This window comes from Dicentrarchus labrax, unplaced genomic scaffold (assembly GCF_905237075.1).
Source record: "Dicentrarchus labrax unplaced genomic scaffold, dlabrax2021, whole genome shotgun sequence".
NCBI lineage: Eukaryota > Metazoa > Chordata > Actinopteri > Moronidae > Dicentrarchus > Dicentrarchus labrax.
The window spans coordinates 5,648,167-5,671,275 of record NW_026136705.1 but is presented as its reverse complement, the minus strand read 5'-3'; the positions used below and the strand labels follow the sequence as shown (position 1 = coordinate 5,671,275).

Below are 23,109 nucleotides of genomic sequence, written 5' to 3'. Positions count from 1 at the left end.
ACATGAAGTAGTAGGGCGAACACTGGTGTTACTAAGTTAATGGTACTAATCAAGGTTCCGTTCCATTTAGTGTAGCAGAGCCTTTCCAGTGAGCTATCATGCACAACAGCAGCACCCTGATCCATAAACGTTACAGGATGAAAGCATACCTGGCTCAAACTGATAATGACACAATCTCTTCAAAACTGATCTTTTTAAAAAATTTTTTTTTTTTTATTTTTTTTTTTTTTCCGGGGGTTTTTTTTTTTCTTTGTGTTTTTTTTTCCCCAAATTCCCACCCAAGTTCTTAGTTCTTTGTTTGCTTATGATAAAACTATTTGGTGATAAATCATAATTTCCTCTTCATCTCCCTCCAAGATCTGTTATTTAGAAACATTCTATTTTGAAATGGTGAACCCTCACCAATTCATTCAAGAGTAGGCTTAAGCACATTCCTCTTTGATAAAGTTTTTTTTTTTTTAAATATTTTATAAAAATTATAGTTAGGGCTGGATCAGGTGAGTCCTGAACCATCCCTTAGTTATGCTGCTATAGGCCTAGACTATCGGGGGATTTCCCATGGTGCACTGAGCTCCTCCCTTCCCTCTCTATCTTTCTGCACTCATTCATGTCCCATTAATGCATGTTACTAACTTCACTTCTTCCCCGGAGTTCTTGTGCTTTCGTCTCGCAGGTTCTTGTCGATCCTGGTGGAGCCTCCTGCCATGGTCCTGCTAGATTGCCATTGCCAATACTGTTGTTGCTGTGCACCTGTCTGTCTGTCTCTCGCTCTCTCTCTCTCTGCCTCTCTCTCTCTCTCCCTCTCTCACTCCAACTGGTCGAGACAGACGACCACCCACCTAGAGCCGGAGGATCTGTCCTAGGTTTCTGCCTTTTAACAGGCAGTTTTTCCTTGCCCTTGTCGCCAAGTGCTTGCTCATGGTGGTACTGTTGGGTCTCTGTAATTAATGTTTTAAAGAGTTCGGTCTAGACCTGCTCTACTTAAAAAGTGTCCTGAGATAACTTCTGTTATGAATTGGCGCTATACAAATAAAATTGAATTGAAATTGAATTGAATTGAATAGTTGTACCTTTAATACAATGTCTGAGAATTTTCAGAATTAATGAAACCAAGTCAGACACCAACACTACCACTTGTTACACTTTGGAAACAGGTCATACTGATGCTCTCGGTAGCAAAAACTGATATTTCTGCATAGTATGCCATACAAAAATCCAAATGAGGACACAGGCAACATAATAAACTGAAAACAGACATCTTCTCCAGCCACAACAGACATGCAGCCAGACCTACTGCAGTCACAGTTTTGGCCCAGGTTTTGGCCTCTGTCCCAGCAGAAAGGCCACAGTGGCTCTGAGTTGAGCCAAGTGTCCAGCTGGATAGACATTAAGACAAAGAACTGAGCCAGGACTACTGAAGACTGGAGAAATATTAAAGCTGCAGTAAGAATATTTTTTAATAAAAAATATGTTGAAAAGAAAAATCTTTTTGTCATATTTACTGAAACCTTCACTATATTCTGACAGTAGTACATGAGACAGATAATCCGTGAAAAAAATCTGGTTCCTCTGGCGTTCCTTAGAGCATTTGTAAAAATCCACAAGGCCTAGCTATTACAATCACAACCAATCAGAGCCACACAATCTGGGTGTCAAATACAGACAGAATGATACCAAACAATCAACTGTCTTCAAGCCACCAACCCAACGTGTCTTTCTTGGCTCTGACTGGTTGTTTTCATCCATGCCCAGTGGATTCTTGCAAATACCATTAGGAGTGTTAGAATGAGCCAGAGGAACCTGTTTTTTTCACAGATTGTCTGTCTCATGTACTGCTGTCAGAATATAGTGAAAACCAATATGACAAAATTTTATTTTTGTTTGTTATCTACTGCAGCTTTTAAAGCACAACAGAGTCATTTCCAAGACAAATAAACAACACAGCTGGGACATCATTCCAGATGTAACCTCCTCTGTTTGGATCTCTGTGCTAATTAGTGGGTTTATGTCTCTGTGTGATGATGACAATCTGACTTTGTTTGTGCAAGACCACTCCAGCCCTAGGGAGACGTGAGGGGTAGGAGGACATCTGAGACCTGTGTAGGAGGAGAGGAACTGTAGTGTCAGCTTCCTGTTGGTTCAGAGATCCTCTGATTTCTCGATGCCCCTTTTAATCCATGTTTTCAGTTCATCCAGGGAGTCGTGTGTTTAAGCTCTGGCATCCTATGCATGTAATTTTAAGACATTGTGTAGGAATACAGACGCAGAAATGCAGCACCCCCAGGAAACAGTTATTTTGATCAGACACATTGCCTGGATGATTCAGGTTGGCTCACTGAGGGGGAAAAATTCACTGCCTCCACCTCATGGTTTTGGCATTTCAAACCCAACATACTGTCCAAGGCATTTGCATTAGCATCACAAGTGTGCTGTAGAACAAATCCTACATCTGATGCCTTGAACAAACAAAATAGGCCAGACTGTGTCAGTGCCTGTGGGATCCAATTCCTTTTAGCAGTTGTAGTATGTGATCTGGTGTTCAGAGAGCACAGGGAAAGGCCTTAAGAGATTATGTTCTCATAAAGCTCACTGAGCACCATATTGGAAGGGTCTGGAGGTGTTTCTTTGCTTTTTTTTTTTTTTTTAATCACCATCCATTTCACCCCAAAATGAGATACACAGTCCCAATCCACCTAAGCTACCAAACTAAAGGTACTCTATTAACTCGAAGACACCCTCTAAACCAGGGGTTTTCAAAAATATTAGTCAAAGCTCTGCATGATTTTTATTCAGAGGTCAGGAAGGACTGGTGATAACAAAGTAACATTTAATCACCTACATTTAACAACAAACTACTTGAAAATGAGACCCATTCTGTACCTGTGCTTTAGGAGCTGATAGCAATTCTTTGGTACATTAATGCATGAAATCAGCAGCAACAACACACATTCTCTCTCCAGCAGTTGACATTGCTATGACAACATTGTCAATGATAGGGAAATAAGCCACATTAAAACCACGTTCACTCAGGCTGCCAGACCTTACCTAGACAGATATTTATTACATCACATTTTAGGAGTCTAATAAGGGCAACCTCTGACTGTATGTGTACCTTGTAGGATGTCCATTTTTTCTGTCTCCTGTCTTCAAGTTCAGTCTTATTATATATAAAACCTATGGTTGAGGTCACGTAGACTGTGGCCATCTATAAATATACAATCTATGGATGAGACTGGCGGCCTATGGGCTGGACCCGACTATTTGGATATTTGTTTAATTTTTGAATTTGGATATTCGCGCACACACCTACATGGGATTTGCTGACAATAAGAAAAATCTAGAAAATCACCAGACTGATTCTTTAACACAATTTACAGACACAGTGACATTCCTTACTATCAGTCCACAGCTAGTGCCAACAAAGTAGCATGGAGCACCACAGGCATGTCTGCCGTCTGTGCTGTTACTATATCACTTGAAGGAGTTCACCGATGGGACAATCTCCCACTTTCTTTTAGAACTCCCAGTTAAATTCAGTATTCCTTTAAATCTCAAGTATCTTCCATCATTTGTCAAGGACCTTTCTACTGATCTGACTTCAGTAGCTTGCAGGCAGAGTGAAGCTCCCTAGAGTCATAATTGCAGGTGACAATCTTTTGTTATTTCTGTTGCATTACTGGAACAAACTTCCTTTGACTCACTGGAAGCCTCCGGCTCAGAGAAATGTGTTTCTCTACTGAAACAAACTCCCAGCTGTCCCACGCTATCATGACACAACAACACATATGTTTACTTATGGAAGTTGTAGAGACATTGCGTAGACATTCCCTAACAAGAGCCTAACTGATATTGCTTTTAGAGGGGAGAAATTCACCAATTAGGATTAATTAGTGAATATTTTGAAAATTATTTGATATATAATAATATCTGAAAAACACGTGGTGTCAAGTAGAGAACAGGTCAGTTTTAGCCAAGTGTGAACCTATTGTGATGTCACTCATTGGTTTGTGGAGTACCGTTTTAAACCCTCAAATTTGGCATTACTGTTGTTGCCATGAATTTCAGGAGAGAAATAGTCAACGCAGTAACAGAATGTTGATTCATTTCTGATCAGCACTGCATAGTTTGACAGTTTGATCTGAGTTTGGTGCGTTGAGCTGGACGGACTCACTGAGAATGACCTGTCAATCACAAGGTAGCCCCACCCTAAAGCATACCCTGCTTTATTGTCTATTTTACTATAAAGGGGACCATAATGTTCAAAATGAACATGATGCTGTATGGAAGAAGACTGAAACTAGAGATTGAGACCATAAACTCATTAGGAAGAAAGGAAGTGAGCGATCGGGTCATTTTTGCATAAGACTGCTGTTTAACCTTTGCAGTGACACTAAGCATTTTTTCTGCTTTATAATTATTATTTATATATAACGGTGCATATTGGATAACATCTAGACCAATACTGATATGATACTGATATGTCTGCAACAGCCAATATTGGCCAATAATATCAGCATCTACTGCCTATCCCTAACCCTGGCCCAAAAAGCTTTTTCCAACACACACAAGCATGCACAAACACACACAAAACACACATAGAACAAAGGAACCGTGACTTTTTATTTACTTATCCATGAAAATAACAAAAGCATTAATAATGTATAAATTAATTGCACATTACTCTATGCTTTACATATTATCAACACTTTTATTTTGTCACCAGAGCACATTAATACGAAAATGGAATTAGAAAATAAAAACTGCCCTTTGCAACCTAAGGCCACTTACCCCCTTCACAAGGGAGTCCAATGGAATGGACAATTCTGAGCTCAGAGTCGTTCAAGTTCAAGAAAAGTGTGAAAACAGACCAGTGCAAAATACTTAAGCCTCAAGTTGAAGGGGAAGGCCACTGAATTTCACATCGACTACATGTGGTAGGCCTACTGGAAACAAAGTGTTAACTCATTGTCTAATCTGCAGCATTACGCTCTAATCTGAAAGGAGAGCGGCCTTGCAGGTTTTTTTCTGAGGATGAGAGAACATTTTCTGGTCCAACACAGACAGCACAATGTAAACATCATTTGAATGTTGAAATGTAAATAAAGTTGAGTCCAGAACCAGATAGAGCAGATAAAGCTGCTTAGCTGATGACTAGGCATTATCTAAGTGCTTAATTATATGTTAATATATGTGTTTTGGTTGAGCTGACATACTTTATAGTTGGGCTGCATGGGCTAATAATGTTCTGTGAATGTGTGTGTACACTGTGGATGATAACAGAGATTAGAGACTTGGTTCTCAGCATTGCTCATTATCACTATCTCTATGGACTGCTTCAGGGCTCAGTATTAACATTATGTACATTTTAAACTACAGTGGTGTTCCCCTTTAAAGTGCAGCTCAGAAAAAGGAAGGGATAGCAGAGGGATGGATATAAGCTCTTTATGGAAAGATGTGGGTTGGGTAGGGGTTAAACTGACCAGGTAATAAATAAAATAAAACAGTACATGTTTTGTGCCTCCCACACTGTTGACTTTAAGAGCACATTCACTGATAGTTGCTTTGTCTCCATCACACAGCATAGTTTTTATTTCCATGGTTGACCATGCAGCATGAAGAGCCATACTCATTGCATGCACACAACAACTGTTTGTTAACCTGGTCGCTATGGTAACCTGTTTTTTCTTCGGAGTATACAAATGTCAAATTAGGGTTAAGATAAAATCACAAGATCACATTCTAATTATGAGAATCATGAGACCTGTGAAGATGCCAACACACAAAAACCACTCAATTTCACACTCACTCTCACATTATGAGCACATGTAAATGAGAAAAGAAGTCAGTGAGCTGTATTATTAGGACTGAGATCATCATGTCCCCCTGCTGTATTATCAGGATGTTCAAACTGAACCTTCTCATTTCCATTTTTGCCGATAGTTGACCAGAAACAATCAGGGGCAGATCTAGAGGGTTAAGTTAAAACTAAAATTAATTTAATGATCTGTTACGACCACATTTTAGAACAAGTGCATGTTCAGTAAAAAAGACTAAGGAAAAATGTCTAATGATTTGTAAATAAAACAGTGTATTGATTTCTAATGCCACCTTGAGATATTTCTATACAATGCTTTATTAATGTGCCACAATAGTGGAATGATTTGAAATATCTTCATTTAGGGGCTCTTCCAAGTAAATATTGATATATTTGCGATTAAAGCAGCATATATTTCTACCACACCTTAAAGCTGTCCCAGAGGGTGGCATGGAGATAGTTAAAGCTGCAGTAGGTAACTTTTATTTAAACAAATTTTTTTGTTGTATTTGCTGAAACTTTCACTAAATCCTGACAGTAGTACACAAGACAATCTGAACAGAAAGTGTGTGAAAAGATCAGCTATATATCTTTCTCACTTCTGAATGGTTGTTTTTGTCCAGGCCCGGTGGAATTAGGAGCACAAGGAGGAGCCAGAGGAACCTGATTTTTTTTTTTTTTTACAGATTATCTGTCTCATGTACTACTGTCAGGATATAATGAATGTTTCTGCAAAAATTACAAATAGTTATTTTTTATAAAAGTTACCTACTGCAGCTTTAAAGTCTCCATGCCACCCTCTGTCCACCCAGGAATATTTCTCTATATCGGGCCCTGGTTACACTGACTTTTCTACTTTGCAAGAAGCCTCAATCACAGGGGACCCAAATCAATAAACATTTTAAAACCCCTCTGTGAGGAAAACTAGAATACATCATCTCAAATTAATGTTAAAAGCCTAATAATGGCTGCAGGAAAAATGAGTGTGTGGAGGTGAAAATGGGTCAACGCCACCTGTTGATCTCTGTGTGTTCATCTGGCTTGTCTCTGGGTACATATTGGACTAGCTCGCAGAACAGAAGGAGGAACCTCAGTCCAAACACACAGCCTGACTTACTCTGCTTGTTTGTTCAAAAACAAAAACAGACCCAGATGCTGCACAGTCTTAAAGGTTGCCTAGCTCAGTTTGCTGAGCTTAACTGTTGGTTACTATAGTCCTGATATACGGTATTAGGATGACAGTTAGAAACACAGCACATCACATTGTACTGTCAGGAAGAAAAGATCTACTCTACTGATCTACACACCAACAAGTAAGCTGTCTGTCTGTTAGCCCAATGTTTCCCAGACAATGAATTCAGGTCTGATGCAAAAATGGCTTCAAAATCTAGCTGTAACCAGTGGTTACCCCAGGGAAAGGGAGTTTCTGTGACTGCTATAGAAGCAAATACTGAGAAAGGACTCAACAGGTCATCAAATTTCAAGTTCTATTTAATGCCAGACTTAAAGGGTAATTTCATCTTTCAGTAAGAAAGACATTGAACTCTCCAAATTGCTGAGATCAGCAACATCGCTAAAAAGAACTCAGACAGAGTTGTGTTAATATTATAAGACAGCTTTTAAGCAAACCCTCAGGTAAGACAACCTTACGTGAAGGAGAAAACAAAAAAGGCAGTCCTCCGCATAAAGTGTTTTAGATGGTTCTCAAACTGCTGGTATGCGAGCCCCCTCTAGTGGTATGTGGAGGAATCACTCAAATATTTTTATCACTCAAATATTTTTTATAAATTAAATAAATGAATTTAAACAACCACATATAAATATACCAAAATACTGCACAATTTCAAATAAAAATACTTAAAGTATGAGATTTCTGAAATGTAATTTTAAGTTTTGCATTTCCTGTAATACTTTGTTTGAGTGAAGTCGCTTTTTTTTCATCCATGATTAGTTCGGAGCTTAAATGTGATGGTAAGATAATCAACGGAGGTAAAATGAATGGCTCAAAAACAATCGTGGCTCCAAACAGGAACTTTTGGAAAGAGAAGTGTGGACCAGGAGGACCCCTTTTCCACCAGATTGGCTCTGGTTCTTGAACCGGTTCCGGTAAGGATTCAACAACGGTTAACAATAAATAATCTTATTAGGAATAAAGCTGCCTCCTGTGTGAGCTGTCTGTAGCTGAACTGGGTCGGCATATGCTGCTGTATTTTAACGTTGGTCATAAAGGAGGTACTTGGAGAGCCTGATATTTTCGGAGGTCTTTACAACCTGTCTAATCGAAGGATTGCTCTCGTTCCTTGACTGGTCAGACTTTGTTGTAGTTCCCACTTCCATATCTCAACAATTGACCCTTCCAAAGTCCCACATCTTTGGGAACCTCGGTCAGCTTTCCTGTACTTAGATATGCTATGTGCTAAGCTAATAGATGTTAAAAAGACAACCACATTTTGTAGAAAGTTTAAATATTAAAGTAACATATAACATATAATATTCAGTCACTTAATCTATGGTTAATAAAACATTAGCTAACTAGCAACCTAACTACCTATTTCACGACTGATAGCTAACATTAGCTAAACTGTCACTTTGTAATCTTTTAACCATCTTCACACTGTGGTTGTCTTTTCAACATAGATTAGCCTAGCACATAGCATATGTAAGTACAGGAAAGGAAGACTTAGACAGAGGTTCTGGGGGATGCTTGCTCAACTGTTATTGGAGCACAGAGCAAAAAGGGGAGGGTCAATTACTTTGGTGAGTACAATGATATCATAACCAATAGTAACGTTGGCCAAAACAATGGAATTATAAACTGGTATTATTAATAATCACTATGAGAATAGCCTGGTTTTGCCCTCCATGTAAACATAGCCCCTGGCACCCTAATCTGCCAGCATTGTGTATACTATTGTAAAAAATAATAATAATAATAATAATAATAATAATAACAATACTGTGTTACATTTAAAAAAATCCAATATATGCATAGGTGAGACATCTTGCAGTCATTATGGAAAGATACAGCTGATTCCAGATTCTGAGGTAAGGGGCTTTTAACTTCTAACACCACATTACTCTGCTCTTCTACAATAGTATTCTATTTGTCTCTACTGCTTTCACAACGCCACACAGGCGAAAATGCACCACTTCAAATCAGACTGAAAGCAATTCCTAAAACATGTGGGGAATGTGGACTTCAACAGTAGGATGGCTGTGTAATTGAAGTGGAGACAGTGTGACGGCTGCAGAGTGCGTCCTCTCTGAGCTCTAACAGATGACTTCTACATAACAGGCTCGCTCCTGTCGCTTAAATGCTTGAGCTGAAGTACAGGCACGATCGTCTCTGGCTTTTGACATGGAAAAACAAACATTAAAACATTTTTCACTGCTTAATCGCTTAAAGGAAAACCTGGGCCTGAGAGGAGCTCAGAGTATAGAAAGGTATAGCTCACTCATGCACAACAAATACATTCAAAGGCCTGCTGTCCACAGATGAAGGAAGTAATTAAAAAAAGGCCCCAGCTGATTAATCCTCTGGTCTAGGGACAGAAACAAACAGTGAAACTAACCCCCCCACCCCTCCCTGCTTCACTCTTCCTGTCCAAATAAGATACCTAGTCTAACAAGAATGCTCCTCTGGAGCTGTCGTACAGTTTTCTCCAGGTCTAGGCGAAACAAGTGAATCAATAAGGCATCCTCCGGCACCATCTAACCACTCCTGACACTCCAGACCTTGTTAAGACCTGCAAGTCAGCCAGACTCTGGGCAAACAGTGGACTATCCTTTAATGGGCAACACACAAGGGAAGAAAGAGGAGGAGGTGGGTGAAACAGGAAAGGAGTGCGGAAATGGTGGAGTTTGCCTCCCCCTGCTGGTTGTAAATAAAAATGAGCCCTAACAACTGGTTAAGCATATAAACTGAAATGAGCTGGAAATGTCTTCTGAAAGGCCCTTCAGACTGAAGTCCAGAGGGTGGCAGGGTGTGAAAGGAACAGTAGCAGCAGTAGCAGGATCAGAGCTTTAAAACAGGTGTACAGTCTCAGCCCCGGGACAAACAGGAGCATTTGAAAACCAGAGGCCAGCACCGGCAAAGCTCACTGTAAACAACAACAAGCCTGCTTCTTTTTTTTCACAGGTTTAAAATCATTCACAGACAGTCTTTTCTCCCTTTTTATTGATTCTCCGAGATGATTTGGTTTTAGCCACTTTGTTGTGCGTCGTCATGTCTGTTCTGCAACAAAAGGCGAGTCTCCCTTTAAATATTTCTGTTGATCATTGTTGTTCCAACAGTCCGAGGCCAAGCGGACTGAAGAAGCCCTTTATTTTTTAGTCAGTCCCTTCAGAGGCACAGCTCCATTGTTGTGCTCCCCTTTTCACTGACTAGAGGTTCAGTCTTGGGGCCACTAAGGCAAACTCTCGCAGAATGTTTCGGGCCACGTCCACTTTGTACTGGGCGATCATCAGCGCCCGCTTCACGTCCTCAAAAGAGTAACCCTCTCCCATCAACTTGGCGATCTTGGCGTCCACGTTCTCCGACTCCAGGCTATGGGGTTTGCCCGGCTGACTGTCCGGAGGGATCTTCCTGGGTAGCGGCTTGGGCGGCCTGGCGGGGGCCTGCAAACAGTCCATCGATACTTGCAGAGAGAAAGAGAGAGAGAGATGGTGTCAGTGGAAAACTGTCCCTGGCACACAGGCAGAAACTTGAGAGTGTTATTAGTGGTCAAGGAGAGGTTTGTAGACTAAACACAGCTTGTCACAGAACTAAAGCTCTGACATTTTCCCCAGTGCCTTCAGAAGTCAGACCTTTATCATTAAGTCTTCATAGCTAGAAAGCAGATATTGAGGTATTCACTGCACATATGTCTTTGATGTCCTGCTCCTCAATGGATGCCACAGAGACCAAAACGTGGTCTGCCTGCTTTATGGGAAACAGGGCACAAATAAAAGCTACTGAAACCAAACACAATGAAGCTGATGTGGAATTTTAGACAAACTTTTAATGTCTGCACAAAGTGAATCCTATGGTCATCATCCAAAGAGCTGCTCACAACTTCCCGTTCTTCCCATTGATGAGAGTCTCCGAGCCCGCGAGATGCACATGAATCTTTCAACAGAGGGGGAGTTTTTTTCTCTGAGAGTAACTCTTCTACTAAAAATCCTTTCTTCTTTGATTGAATTAAGGGATCCCTGTGCAATTTCAATTTCAAAGGCTTTTTTTTATCCTAGAGGTTACATCCTTTTTTTTGGTCACATGTCCAGTCAGAATATTTGAGGTCGAAAACACAGAGAACATGAAGTCATGTGTGTATCACAAGTTTTTGTTAAAGTTACACTCTCATCAAGACCTAGGGCCAGACGTATAAATGATACGTATGCACTAAAACCAATCGTACGCCATCTCACAGAAACTGGTATTTATAAAAGAAGGATGTGCAGACCCCACAAATACTTCAGACCAGGCGTACACACCGCTTCCTTCTGATAGCTGTGGGTGATATGATGAGGCACAGATTAAATATAAAGTGAGAGATGTAACCATATTGTTTGTATTGTATTATTTCTGCTGTCTACACAGCATTTTGTCATTTTAAATCATTCACCAGTGGTGAATTTTATCATTTATCATTCTATATTTGTGCCATTATTTCCCTCTACTGATATTTTCATTTTATGTTGAACTGAGAAGCACTTTGTAAAGTATGTTTCAATATGAGCTCTATAAAGGAATCACTGATCATCTTTGTGACGTTTAATAATGATGATAGATATATCACAGTGCTACTGTTTGTAGGTACATGTGATGAATTAGTTTCACTTTAGAACAATGGTTAGTACGGTTAGTAAGTGCATCATTTTAGGCTACTTACACATTCAGCTGTTCTGCTATTGTCTGCCACATTTTTTCTCTGTTTTATTACAGCAACTGTGTTTAATTTTTTACATAATGTGCTTCACATAAGCTTCCATCATGTAAAGTACACTGCCCGTCCAAAAAAAAGTCGCACACTCTAATATTTCATTGGACCGCCTTTAGCTTTGAGAACTGCACACATTCGCTGGGGCGTTGTTTTGATAAGCTTCTACAATGTCACAACATTTATTTCCGTCTAGAGTTGCATTAATTTTCTGCCAAGATCTTGTATTGATGATGGGAGAGTTGCACCGCTGCGCAAAGTCTTCTCCAGCACATCCCAAAGATTCTCAATGGGGCTGAGGTCTGGACTCTGTGGTGGCCAATCCATGTGTGAATGATTATGTTTCCTGAACCACTCATTCACAATGTGGGCCCGATGAATCCTGTCATTGTCATTTTGGAATATGCCCGTGCCATCAGGGAAGAAAAACTCCATTGATGGAAAGACCTGGTCATTCAGTGTATTCAGGTAGTCAGCTGACCTCATTCTTTGGGGACATAACGTTGCTGAACCTAGACCTGACCAACTGCAGCAACCCCAGATCATAACACTGTCCCCACAGGCTTGTACGGTAGGCATTAGGCATCACTTCATCTGCCTCTCTTCTTACCCTGATGCGCCCATCACTCTGGAACAGGGTAAATCTGGATTCCTCAGACCACATGATCTTCTTTCATTGCTCCAAAGTCCAATCTTTATGTTCCCTAGCAAATTGAAGCCTTTTTTTATGATTAGCCTCACTGATCAGTGGTTTTCTTATTTTCTTACACAGCTGTTTAGTCCCAATTCCTTGAGTTCCTTTGGCACTGTGCGTGTGGAAATGCTCTTACTTTCACTATTAAACATAGCTGTGAGTTCTACTGTTGATTTCTTACGATATGATTTCACCAAACGTTTAAGTGATCTCCGATCACAATCATTCAAGAGTTTTTTCCGACCACATTTCTTCCTCGCAGAGGATGTTTCACCACTATCCTTCCAGGTTTTAATAATGCGTTGGACAGTTCTTAACCCAATTTTAGTAGTTTCAGCAATCTCCTTAGTTGTTTTCTTTGCTTGATGCAGGCCAATAATTTGACCCTTCTGAAACTGATTAACATCCTTTCCATGACAACGGGATATGTCTTCCGACATGGTTGTTTAAGAAATGAGAAGCTACTCACCGCATCAGCTAGGGTTAAATAACTTGTTGCCAGCTAAAACACATTGATCACTGCAGTAATTATCCAATGGAAGGCTCTTGCCAATTTGTTTAGTTAAATCTAGGTGGCGACTTTTTTTTGGGACAAGCAGTGTATGTTTAATGCATCTTCTCCGCAAATCTGTGATTGATATTGTGGTCTGTTGAAGAAAGCTGTGAACATGCATTTATCCAAATTACTTAAACCGGGCTTCACCCAGCTGCACCTCCTCAGCCTGGCCTAGCCTTCGTGAAACATATTAAACCAGGATCCTTCGACTAGACCAGGTCAAGCCTCGCTTTTTCAGTTATCCTGGATTTATTAATTCTGCCTAATAGCAGTCCTTAATGACAGCTGCTGTGGTACTGTTGGATGACCTCACTGATGGGACACAGTTGGTTAAATTGCACCTTTTCTTCTTTGTCATTCTCCTCATTGACAGGTCTGATGAATGTTAAGGGCAGGCACAAGTATGGATATGCCAACTTCTAAGGGCGTTTCTATGTCCATGTATTACTAACTGTGGGAGTGGAAATGTGCGCCCAGTTCCACAATGACTGAGATTTATAAACTGACTAAAATAATGCATATTCATATTTCTGTATTGAGTTTAAGTCACAAATCTACAGAGTTTTAAGCATCTGGCCCCTGGACATGTATTTGTTTGTAGAAACTATATGCGTGCATTTCCTCTACCTTGACTTGCTGGTAAATGGTCGTACTCCAGGCAGCCTCTGGAGCCTTTAACATTTTCTGTGTGTCGTCTGACTGGAGGCAGAGGAGCAGCACTGTTCAGCATGTCAAACACTGTGTCTAGAACACAGATCAAACAGAGAAATTCAGGTAAACAAGTCTGTTGCTATCTGTCAGTTAACAAAGTAATGCTGTAAATCAGTGGTTCCCAACCTCCCAACTTTTCTTTCTTTCTTTTTGTATCACTGAGTAAACTGACTATATTTTATGGATATTTCATATTATATTTAGTGCATAACAATAACAGTAGAGAACAACTAATAAACTGTACAAAGAACCCAAACCTGCCCATGACCCTGTCTCCGGTTCTTTTCCTTCCTTGGATCACTTTTGACAGATACTGACCACTGCACCCCACAAGAGCTGCAGCTTTGGAGATACTCTGACCCAGTCGTCTAACCATCACAATGTGGCCCTTGTCAAAGTCGCTCAAATCCTCATGCTGCCCATTTTTCCTGCTTCTAACATCAACTTTGAGGACATAATGTTCACTTGCTGCCTAATATATCCCACCCACTGACAGGTGCCATGATAACCAGATAATCAGTGTTATTCACTTCAACTGTCAGTGCTCATAATGTAATGGCTGATCGGTGTATAGACCTACTGTATGTATAATTTTAAGTTTTCTTACACCCCTTAAAATCCTTGCGACCCCTAGTGGTTGGGAACCAGTGCTGTAAATGATGTGCAGTGTGACACTTTTATGCATAATAAACACTTAATCCAATGATAGAGAACATCATAAGATTAGCATAATGCCACAGGAGATGCACTACATTTATACTGTATGTGTCACTTTATAATTTTGATCTGAAGGATAATCTTGAGACTTTGCCAGCTCACCAGGGAGTTAACAGCAGGTGCTCCTGTCCGGAGGAGGGCCTGTGCGGTCGTGTGATGACAGAGGAGGAGGACATGGAGGAGTTGCAGGACGGGGATGGCGAGGAGGAGGAGGAGGAGGAGGAGGAGAGGTCCGTGAAGCTGTGCCGCGCAGGTGGGGGAGGAGGAGGAGGCTGGGACGGAGGGCATCTGTTGAAGGGGTCGTCTAATGCTGAAACACATGAGAAGCACCAGACTGAGCTCTCTGCTCCACTCTCTGACTCACAGTTTATACTTATTCCATGAGGAGGAGGCTGACGCTTCTGTAAAGTCTGAACCAAACTCAGTCCCAGCAAAGGGATTACATGCCAAAGAGTGGCTGGCATGCTGCCCTTTAGAGAAAAGCCAAGAGAGGATATTTTTGAGAGGGGACTTCACAGGAGGAGGAAGAGGAGGAGGACTTGGACAGAGACTTGTGGTAAAAAGGATGAAAAACTAAAGATCAGGCTGTGTTGTTGTTTGACATACTCACCCATGAACATCTCACAACGTAAGAGACTTTGTTAGGATGCTGAACTACACAGTCTTATAGTACATCAAACAGACAACTATAAGAACATAATAAGTGATCATTGTAATCAGGCAACTATATCTGAAGCCTAGTTTTTCTATTTGTGTACAGAATTATTGTAACTAAGTCAAAATCAGTGTTTCTTCTTGTTGCTACACTGTGATGTTTGAAGTTATGTATATGCAGAGTGTGACACTAAAAGGATGTTTTCACATTCATCTGCTGAAAGTGTTTCCACTTTCATTGTGCTCATTGAAAGTAAGATTTTGAGGGGCAAATAGTATGGAAATGAATCCCTACAAAATAGCAAGTATATGAAACTACCCAACAGTTTATACAAGTATAGCTGGAATGATTGTTGATTAGTCAATTAGTTACTTTCAACCATTTTGATGATCGTTTGTCATTTTTCATGTAAAAACCCTTCATGGTTCCAGCTCCACAAATGTGAAGATTTGCTGCTTTTCCTCTGAATGAGTGTAATAATTTAAATGTATTTGTAATAATTTTGAGCTGACATAACATTTTGAGCCACTCATTCCCATGAATTAAACCCAACTAAAATATGAACTGCTGAAGTAATAACAATAATAACTCTGAGTGAACTTAAATATATATGATATATATGAAATAATTCCAGTTTGTTCCATTGACTAATTTTCTTTGAGTTGACTTTATATCATTACAAAAATGTAAACCCCAAAATTAAGAAGACTTTATTCAGATAAATGTTAACACATTTTAAATAAGTTTGGAGAAATGCTGCATATGAATTTAATATACATACTAGGTTTAAGTGCAATTAACTTTAACCTTACCTTAACAATAAAGGAGCTACTTGTACTCAAATAAAAAATATTTTCATGCTTAAATTGTTGGAGTTCATAAATTTATACTGTTTAAAGCAATCAGTTACCTGAAACAGTTTGAGTTAAACAAACTCAACAGATGTCACAGGGTAATTATATCATACACAATAGTACAACAATCACAGGGGACCTTTCTATATTTTTCATATTTGAAACAAATTTTCCTGATTATACTTACATACTTTTACTTAATTAACTTTTTCAATGCAGACTTTTACTTGTAACTGAGTATTTTTACAGCCTGGTATTTGTACTTTTACTCAGGAGAGGGATATGAATACTTTCTGCCCATTCAAATGAGAACCATGTTTTGCTGTTGGAAGGATTGATCCGAAACTGACTGCAGAATATGGTTTTAATAAAATGATACTACACTTAATGTTGTTTGGGGGTTTATAATTAGATCTCATTTGATAATCTGCTTGTAATGTATCACAGATATCCCTTAACGGACCACTTGAGATTCGCTGGATGGAGTCAAGTATACATGTTTTTACATGACAAGAGTGTCACACAGTCCACCTGACAACACAGGTGAGGCACGGGAAAGACAGGTGGGGTTCGGCAGCAGAGAGGCTGAGAGAGAGACAGGGAGCTGTAACAGGGAATTTGTTCTGGCTGGGGGTAGGCTACCTTGGGGTGGCAGAAGAATGTCATAGTCAGAGGGTGTCTTGTTGGTGTTGAAGGGGCAATGTCCACCTAAGGAACACAAGCAGAGTTCAACATATTGCAGCCTGAACTATACACAGCCACTCCAACAGGGCATAACATATTTTAAAGAATTTGGCCATAGTTGATTGTTATGCACTTGTACCTGATTGAAATATTTTTATAAGGTTTAATATCCTTGAATATCCTTTTTTTGGTATCAAGAAAATCTTCCTCAACAAGAAACTGCTAAGTCATTTTTATACAAATTATTTTTTGTCATATTTTCTGAAACTTTCACAATATCCCGACAGTAGTACATGAGTGATAATCTGTGAAAAAATCAGGTTCCTCTGGCTCTTCCTGGTTATCTTAATGGTATTTGCAAGAATCCACTGAGCCTGAAAGAAAACAACCAATCAGAGCCAAGAAATATAGTTGATTGTTGAGTCTCATTCCCAGGTTGTCAAATACAGATGCTTTTGGACCCTGGGAATGAGACTCAACAATCAACTATCTTCCAGCCTCAAACTCAAAGCGTCTTTATATCTTACTCGGCTGTGATTGGTTGTTTTGTCTGTGGATTCTTGGAAATGCCATTTGTCAGGATATATTTTCAGCAAATATGACAGAAAGTTATTTTTTTAAAGGTTACATACCACAGCTTTAATGTGTAATGGAAACAAATGAGATTACCTGGCGCCTCTTTTTTATTTCAAGACTCAATATTGGATTGAACGAGGTGTCGAGATGGGTTCATACAGTTTCTACTGATAATTTTTGGGCATTATAATTACCCTGCTTATCACACTACATCAGATGAAGTCAGCTAGGGCTGCACAATTAATCCAAACATTATCAAAATCACAATACGGCCAAGTGCAATATGCAAATCACAGAAGCTGCAGTTTTTTAGGTTAAATGTGTGACAGCAGTAAAAAATAATTTTTTTTTTTTTTTTTTTTTTTTTTTTTTTTTTTTTTTTTTTTTTTTTTTTTTTTTTTTTTTTTTTTTTTTTTTTTTTTTTTTTTTTTTTCCAAAATTCGTTTTTACCGCCGTGAAAGGCTTAAGGGGTTAGGTGTTCCGTTTTTTTGTTTCCTTGGCCCCTTTTGTTTTTGGTTTTTTCTTTCATTTTTTTTGGGGGGGGGGTGGGGGGTTTTTTTTTTTGTTGGTTGTGGGGGTTTTTTTGGGTTTTTTTTTTTTTTTTTATTTTTTTTATTTTTTTTTTATTGGATTTTTTCAAATTTTAAAAAAAACAATGACGATTTTTTCCAAAACGATATATATCGCCCACCTCTAGACAGCAGTATAATGAAGTACTGTAGTGCTGCAGAGATGCTCTGGTCTACAAATCTTTGGTACAGACACCAAAAAATGTCACATCATCATGATTTTAATGGTTTTTTTAGTGAAAATGAACACTGTGATGCAAACATTATCATTCCAACTAATCCTGAATCACACTGCAATAGTAATATCTGTCCAAATATTTGCATCAAAATTGTGCAGCCCTGAAGTCAATGATGTCATGGTAATAGGGATAAAGATAATGTATAACTCTCCTGGTTTTAGGACTCACCAGGCTCCGGGGGCCGGGGCTTCTTCTCCTCACTGGAAGGCTCTGGAGAGCCGTTCTCCAAGTGTCTGAATGAGAGAGGAAATCTTTTTGCAGCTTAATTAAACTCTAATGGAACCATCATTGCCGTATCCCCACAGTAACTTTAATACATTGAGAAAGGGCGCGTACCTGCTGGGTACAGAGATGCAGATGGGAGGCTGGCTCAGGCAGAGGTTGGATGAGGGGATCTGATAGTCATCCTCCATCCTCTCCATCCCTCCCCGCTTTCGTTCTACCACGGGACTGCTGAAAGGGTTGGAGGGTCTGTAAAGATGACCGTGATATGTCAACCCAACCTATACATCAGTGTCACTTATTCAGTTATTGCATTCAAACTGAATCCGCTGATAGCCTGTGGACTGACTGACATATTTTACAATCCTTTACCAAGTTGTTGGGAAAAGCAGCTGAGCAACACCCTCACCTAAGACATTACTGCTGATGTATTCTTCAGCAAAATAGTGAGCCATGAGGAATTAGCCTGTCAGCAGCTGTATGTGTGAAATAATTGTGCTACTGTCAGGAAGTTTCAGCAAATATTACAAAAAGTTTAAAAGTTAACAACTGCATCTTTAATCTGCAAGTCCGTTGGAAAGTAGGAGATCTCTGTGCATTATTGGGCTCATGGTAGAAACCTCCTGAACAATGAACACTGAAGGAATCCCAACTTGGAGAAGCTGACTGCAATGGCGGTGAAGACAACTCCCATGATCCCACGCTACTTCATCACTTCACTAAACTTCGTCTTTTTTATTGTTTTATCAGCTGGCACCACCCTACAAACTGTGTTTACCTACTGCGTGTTACAGTGCAATGTTATTGTACAGCAAAGGTGCAAAGTACACTAACTGCTGTGTGTTTGTAATAAATGATTAAACAAGGAAACATTATTATATATACAGTAATAAAAACATGTGTGACTGAGTGATCCTGTGACCATCATGTGCAAGTCAGCTGTAGTCATTTGTGTTCAGGAAGTGTGTGTTTACATCACTCTTAACCTCACAATATTTTACAGCACTTAGTTGTTTTCAGGAGAAGCAGAGCTTCCCCTTTGGCTCAAGCTTCATCAGAAGTGACAGTTCTATCCCCCTGCCTCCACTACAGCCCGATACACAGAAATACCTAATCTAATTCGGGCTGCAGCTAAAAGGCTATTAGACGTTCAGCCATCATTTTTTAAAGCTGTTCCTAACCAGGACTTCTCCCTGAGGCTACTAGACCTCAGTGGTAGAAGTCTGAAACCACAGAGAAAAGAAGGGAGGAGTTTCGGGAGATGGACTAAATGGAAATATCTGAGAAGAATGGTAAAACACTGTGCTTGATCAGGGGTAATAACAAATATTAACTGTCTAGTAATAAACTGAATGATTCTGATTAAGTTAATATTTGTATGAAAGGCAGCTGCAATTTCTTCCAATCTGAGAAGCAAATTTATCAGCCGTCCCTGAGCCAGCAAACAGGAGCCTCTCTTTGCCACGGAGGAAGGAAATTCCATGTCCCTAGCTTGGTTTATCTCTTGACCTCAAACTAGTGTCTGCATAGATACTGGCTTCAATGATTGTTATTTTATTCCTTACTGATTCCTGCCGACTTCTTCTACTAGCACTTCCATGTAGTTCATGGAAGGGAGGTTGCCCGGTATGGTTCTTTGGGGATATTTGCTGCCGCTCTCCTTGTCTAAATGCACATGGAAGGGCAGGGAGGTGGGCTCTCCCTGCCTTAAGGTTTTCCATGTAGGCAGGTGGAAAGGCAAGGAGGTCCCAGAACAGAGCCATACGGCCAAATATAACATTCTGCATTTGGGAAAAGTTTCTTTTGACAAAAGTGGTCCTTACTGAACTATCTTTCTTGGCTCTGATTAGTTGTTTTCATTCAGACCTGGTGGATTCTTGCAAATACCATTAGGAGCACTAGGAGGAGCCAGATGTTTTCACAGATTATCTGTCTAGTGTACAACTGTCAGGATTTGGTGAAAGTTTCAGCAAATGTGACATAAAATATTTGTATAAAAACACTACACACTGCTGCAGCCAGATAACCTTGCACAGTCTAATACAGGAAATTAGATATAGCTGAGTCTTGGCATGCACGATCCATTGATTAAACAGGCTTTTGTCCAGCATTCAATCACCTTTATATGATTAACATAGACTTTCATTCTGATGCACAGTTTTTAAATACAGCCTTAGAGGAAACTCACTGGTCACAGTAATGCACCGCTATATTTGCATGCTTCCACACACTGTAATCTTATTTGCCCATATTAACACAATGGTGCTGTATATAGATATCATTTTAATATTGCCCAAACTTTTCCAGCATATTTCCGAGGAAACTTGGTTTATACCTTGCTGGATGAATAGTCCCATTATGTGTGTGTACATGTAATACTCACTTGTGGCTACTGGCAAGTGTGGACTGTGTTGGTGAGTGCCGGGAAGGAAGGATGTCATACTCATCGCTCATTTGCACACCGTTACAGAAGGGCTGCACAGACACACACAAGAGAAGGACAGAGAATTATTTAATAAAAACACAAAGAGCAACCGAAAAGGTCACAACCAGTTGAATCTGACAAACTGAAATAAGCTTAAATACATTATATTATGCATCAGACATGTTGTGTTTCCTCTTTGATTTTGGTGTGGGAGGATGGTAGTGCAGCCTTTATCAAACACACCCAGAGCACCATATTGAAGGCATATACAGCAACTGTAGCTTCAAAGCACCTTACTAAAAAGTAGGTGTGAGTTTAAGGATACAAACCAGTATATATTTGCAAATAACTAAAGAACTGTCTGTGTACTGAATCAATACACGATGTGATTTGTCTTGTATTTTCATGCATACACTATGCTTTCACATTCTTGGAATGAGATGAGTCATCATGATCAGTTTCGCAGTAAAAAGTACTATATTATATAATTGATGTAACAGTGCTTTACTCGAACAATTCTTTATTTCCATTATGTCTATGTAAATTAAACATCAAGGACACGTCAAATAAATCTTTCCCAAAGATGGTTTCAGTCCTTTTACATAGTTCTTATCCCGCTGCTGTATGTTCGGGTGTATTCAACACTGCAGCACCGACCCAATCACTATCCCTGAATTACGTCACCAGTGCAAAATGGCAGCAGCCGTATGCAGGATATTATGGCTTCATTTTTGTACAGTGGAGGAAGCGGAGACGCAACATCCATCTTTTATATGTCGATGATGTAGATACGTTTTGCTCTGTAGTAAAATGCTAGCTAGCTAGTTAATGTAGACTGGCTAGCTAGCTGGCCAGTGTTTTGCTAACATTAGCTAAATAACTTATGTGACGATATCTTTTCAATGTAGCCTAGCACATAGCATATGACCAACTGTTACTGGAGCACAGAGCAAAAAGGTTCCTAACAGGGTGGGATCTATTCATTCTGAAAATCCTGGGCCAAATTTGACCTTCAGTAACAGAAGTTGAGAAATATATTCCATATGCAAAGCGCACTTCTGAAATTATAGTTCCTGTATATGGAAGACAAAAAGTATGCAAATCACTCCCTGAGTATTACCAAAAGTGACAATGCTCTGCACAGACAACTGGAGGCACTTTCTGATCAAAGAGTGTCTCTGGAAGGAGAGTGGGTGATTGGCTGAGTGTGCGCATGCATGAGCACACTAGGCTTTTAAATGATAAAGTGGAGAGAGCAGACAAATTATGCAGATGCTCAGCAGTATTGTAGTTTCCACAGCAGTGGATTTTGAAGCAGTCTCTGGAGGATTTGCTTGGTTGTATTTGAATGGTCAGATTAAATCGGGGATTTCATTATTTGGCATAGATTATCATATTTACATTCCGCTCAACACACTTCAAGTATGTATTTACTCATTAGAATAATAGCAGAGCAGCTTATTAGTCTGGTTCCTGCTACACGCTTTAACTACAAAGGGGCTGTCAGGAACAGCTTTTATTCTCACTTTTTTTCAAAAAAGATTTTGATATAAATAAATGCATATTCAGTTACTTTATCTAATGAACAACAGTCCATGGAGCCTTGCTAGTAGGCAGTTATATTTGGGGATTATGTGCCTCACTTTAGAACATCAGTGGGAGTTAAAGCTTGTGACCACAAACCTCTAGTCACAAACAAACAGGAAGCCACTTGCATAAAAATTTGCTGATGGATGTTATGAATCAGTAAAATGTATCAAAAATGAGCATAAGGTATAATTATTATACATTTAATAACCAACATATTTTGAGTTTAGTGCATGCTGTTATGCATGAAACACACTGTTATCACTGCATGTAAAGTAGCTGCACCTGATGCACTTTACTGATTCATACAGCATAGAAAATAAAACTACATAAAAACTAGTTTAGTGAAGTGGCCTTCAGTTTCATTTGTCATTGGACATTTTAATCTTTAAAACTGACTGATAGTTGACTCTACGCTTGTAGTTCACAGCCTTGGGAGTGCTTTTGTACAAGTAATGCACTTCAAACGCTTAGCAACTACCAATGATGTGTGCTAAAGCAAGGCACTAGGTATGGGATGATAGAAAAATTTCATGTCACAATTATCTTGGCCAAAATAATTGCCATATGCGATATTATTGCAATAACAATGAAAATATAGTTAATACTTTTAAAATGGCACTTAAACATTACTGTGTTCTTATTTTGGAATCTATACTATTTCCCCACATCTGGTTTAACTTGTTTTTTGTGGGGGATATAACAGACAAGGATTAGGATTTTGAAATGACTGGCCTTGTCCCCTTATTAAAAAAAGAAAAATCAGAAAAACCACATAGGACTGTATGCTGGAGAGCTACAGCTTTTCCAAGTCAAACCTTGTGAGGATATTCACAATTTTCCTGATCCATGTATATCACAATATTGGAAATTTACCATAATAAATG

The 23,109-nt window shown here is 39.4% G+C and overlaps 1 protein-coding gene across 1 annotated transcript in view; it reads right to left on the bottom strand.

The window, feature by feature from the left end:
* Positions 1 to 4,598: 4,598 nt before the first annotated feature.
* cblb (Cbl proto-oncogene B, E3 ubiquitin protein ligase) overlaps positions 4,599 to 23,109 on the bottom strand; it is a 69,145-nt gene continuing 50,634 nt past the window's right edge. The window contains exons 13-19 of the mRNA XM_051401506.1: positions 20,594 to 20,685; positions 18,325 to 18,459; positions 18,157 to 18,221; positions 16,563 to 16,628; positions 14,516 to 14,721; positions 13,611 to 13,728; positions 4,599 to 10,452 (exon numbers count right to left, since the gene is read on the bottom strand). Coding sequence (XP_051257466.1) covers positions 10,199 to 10,452; positions 13,611 to 13,728; positions 14,516 to 14,721; positions 16,563 to 16,628; positions 18,157 to 18,221; positions 18,325 to 18,459; positions 20,594 to 20,685 — 936 coding nt within the window. The 3' untranslated portion in view covers positions 4,599 to 10,198. The remainder of the gene's footprint in view (positions 10,453 to 13,610; positions 13,729 to 14,515; positions 14,722 to 16,562; positions 16,629 to 18,156; positions 18,222 to 18,324; positions 18,460 to 20,593; positions 20,686 to 23,109) is intronic.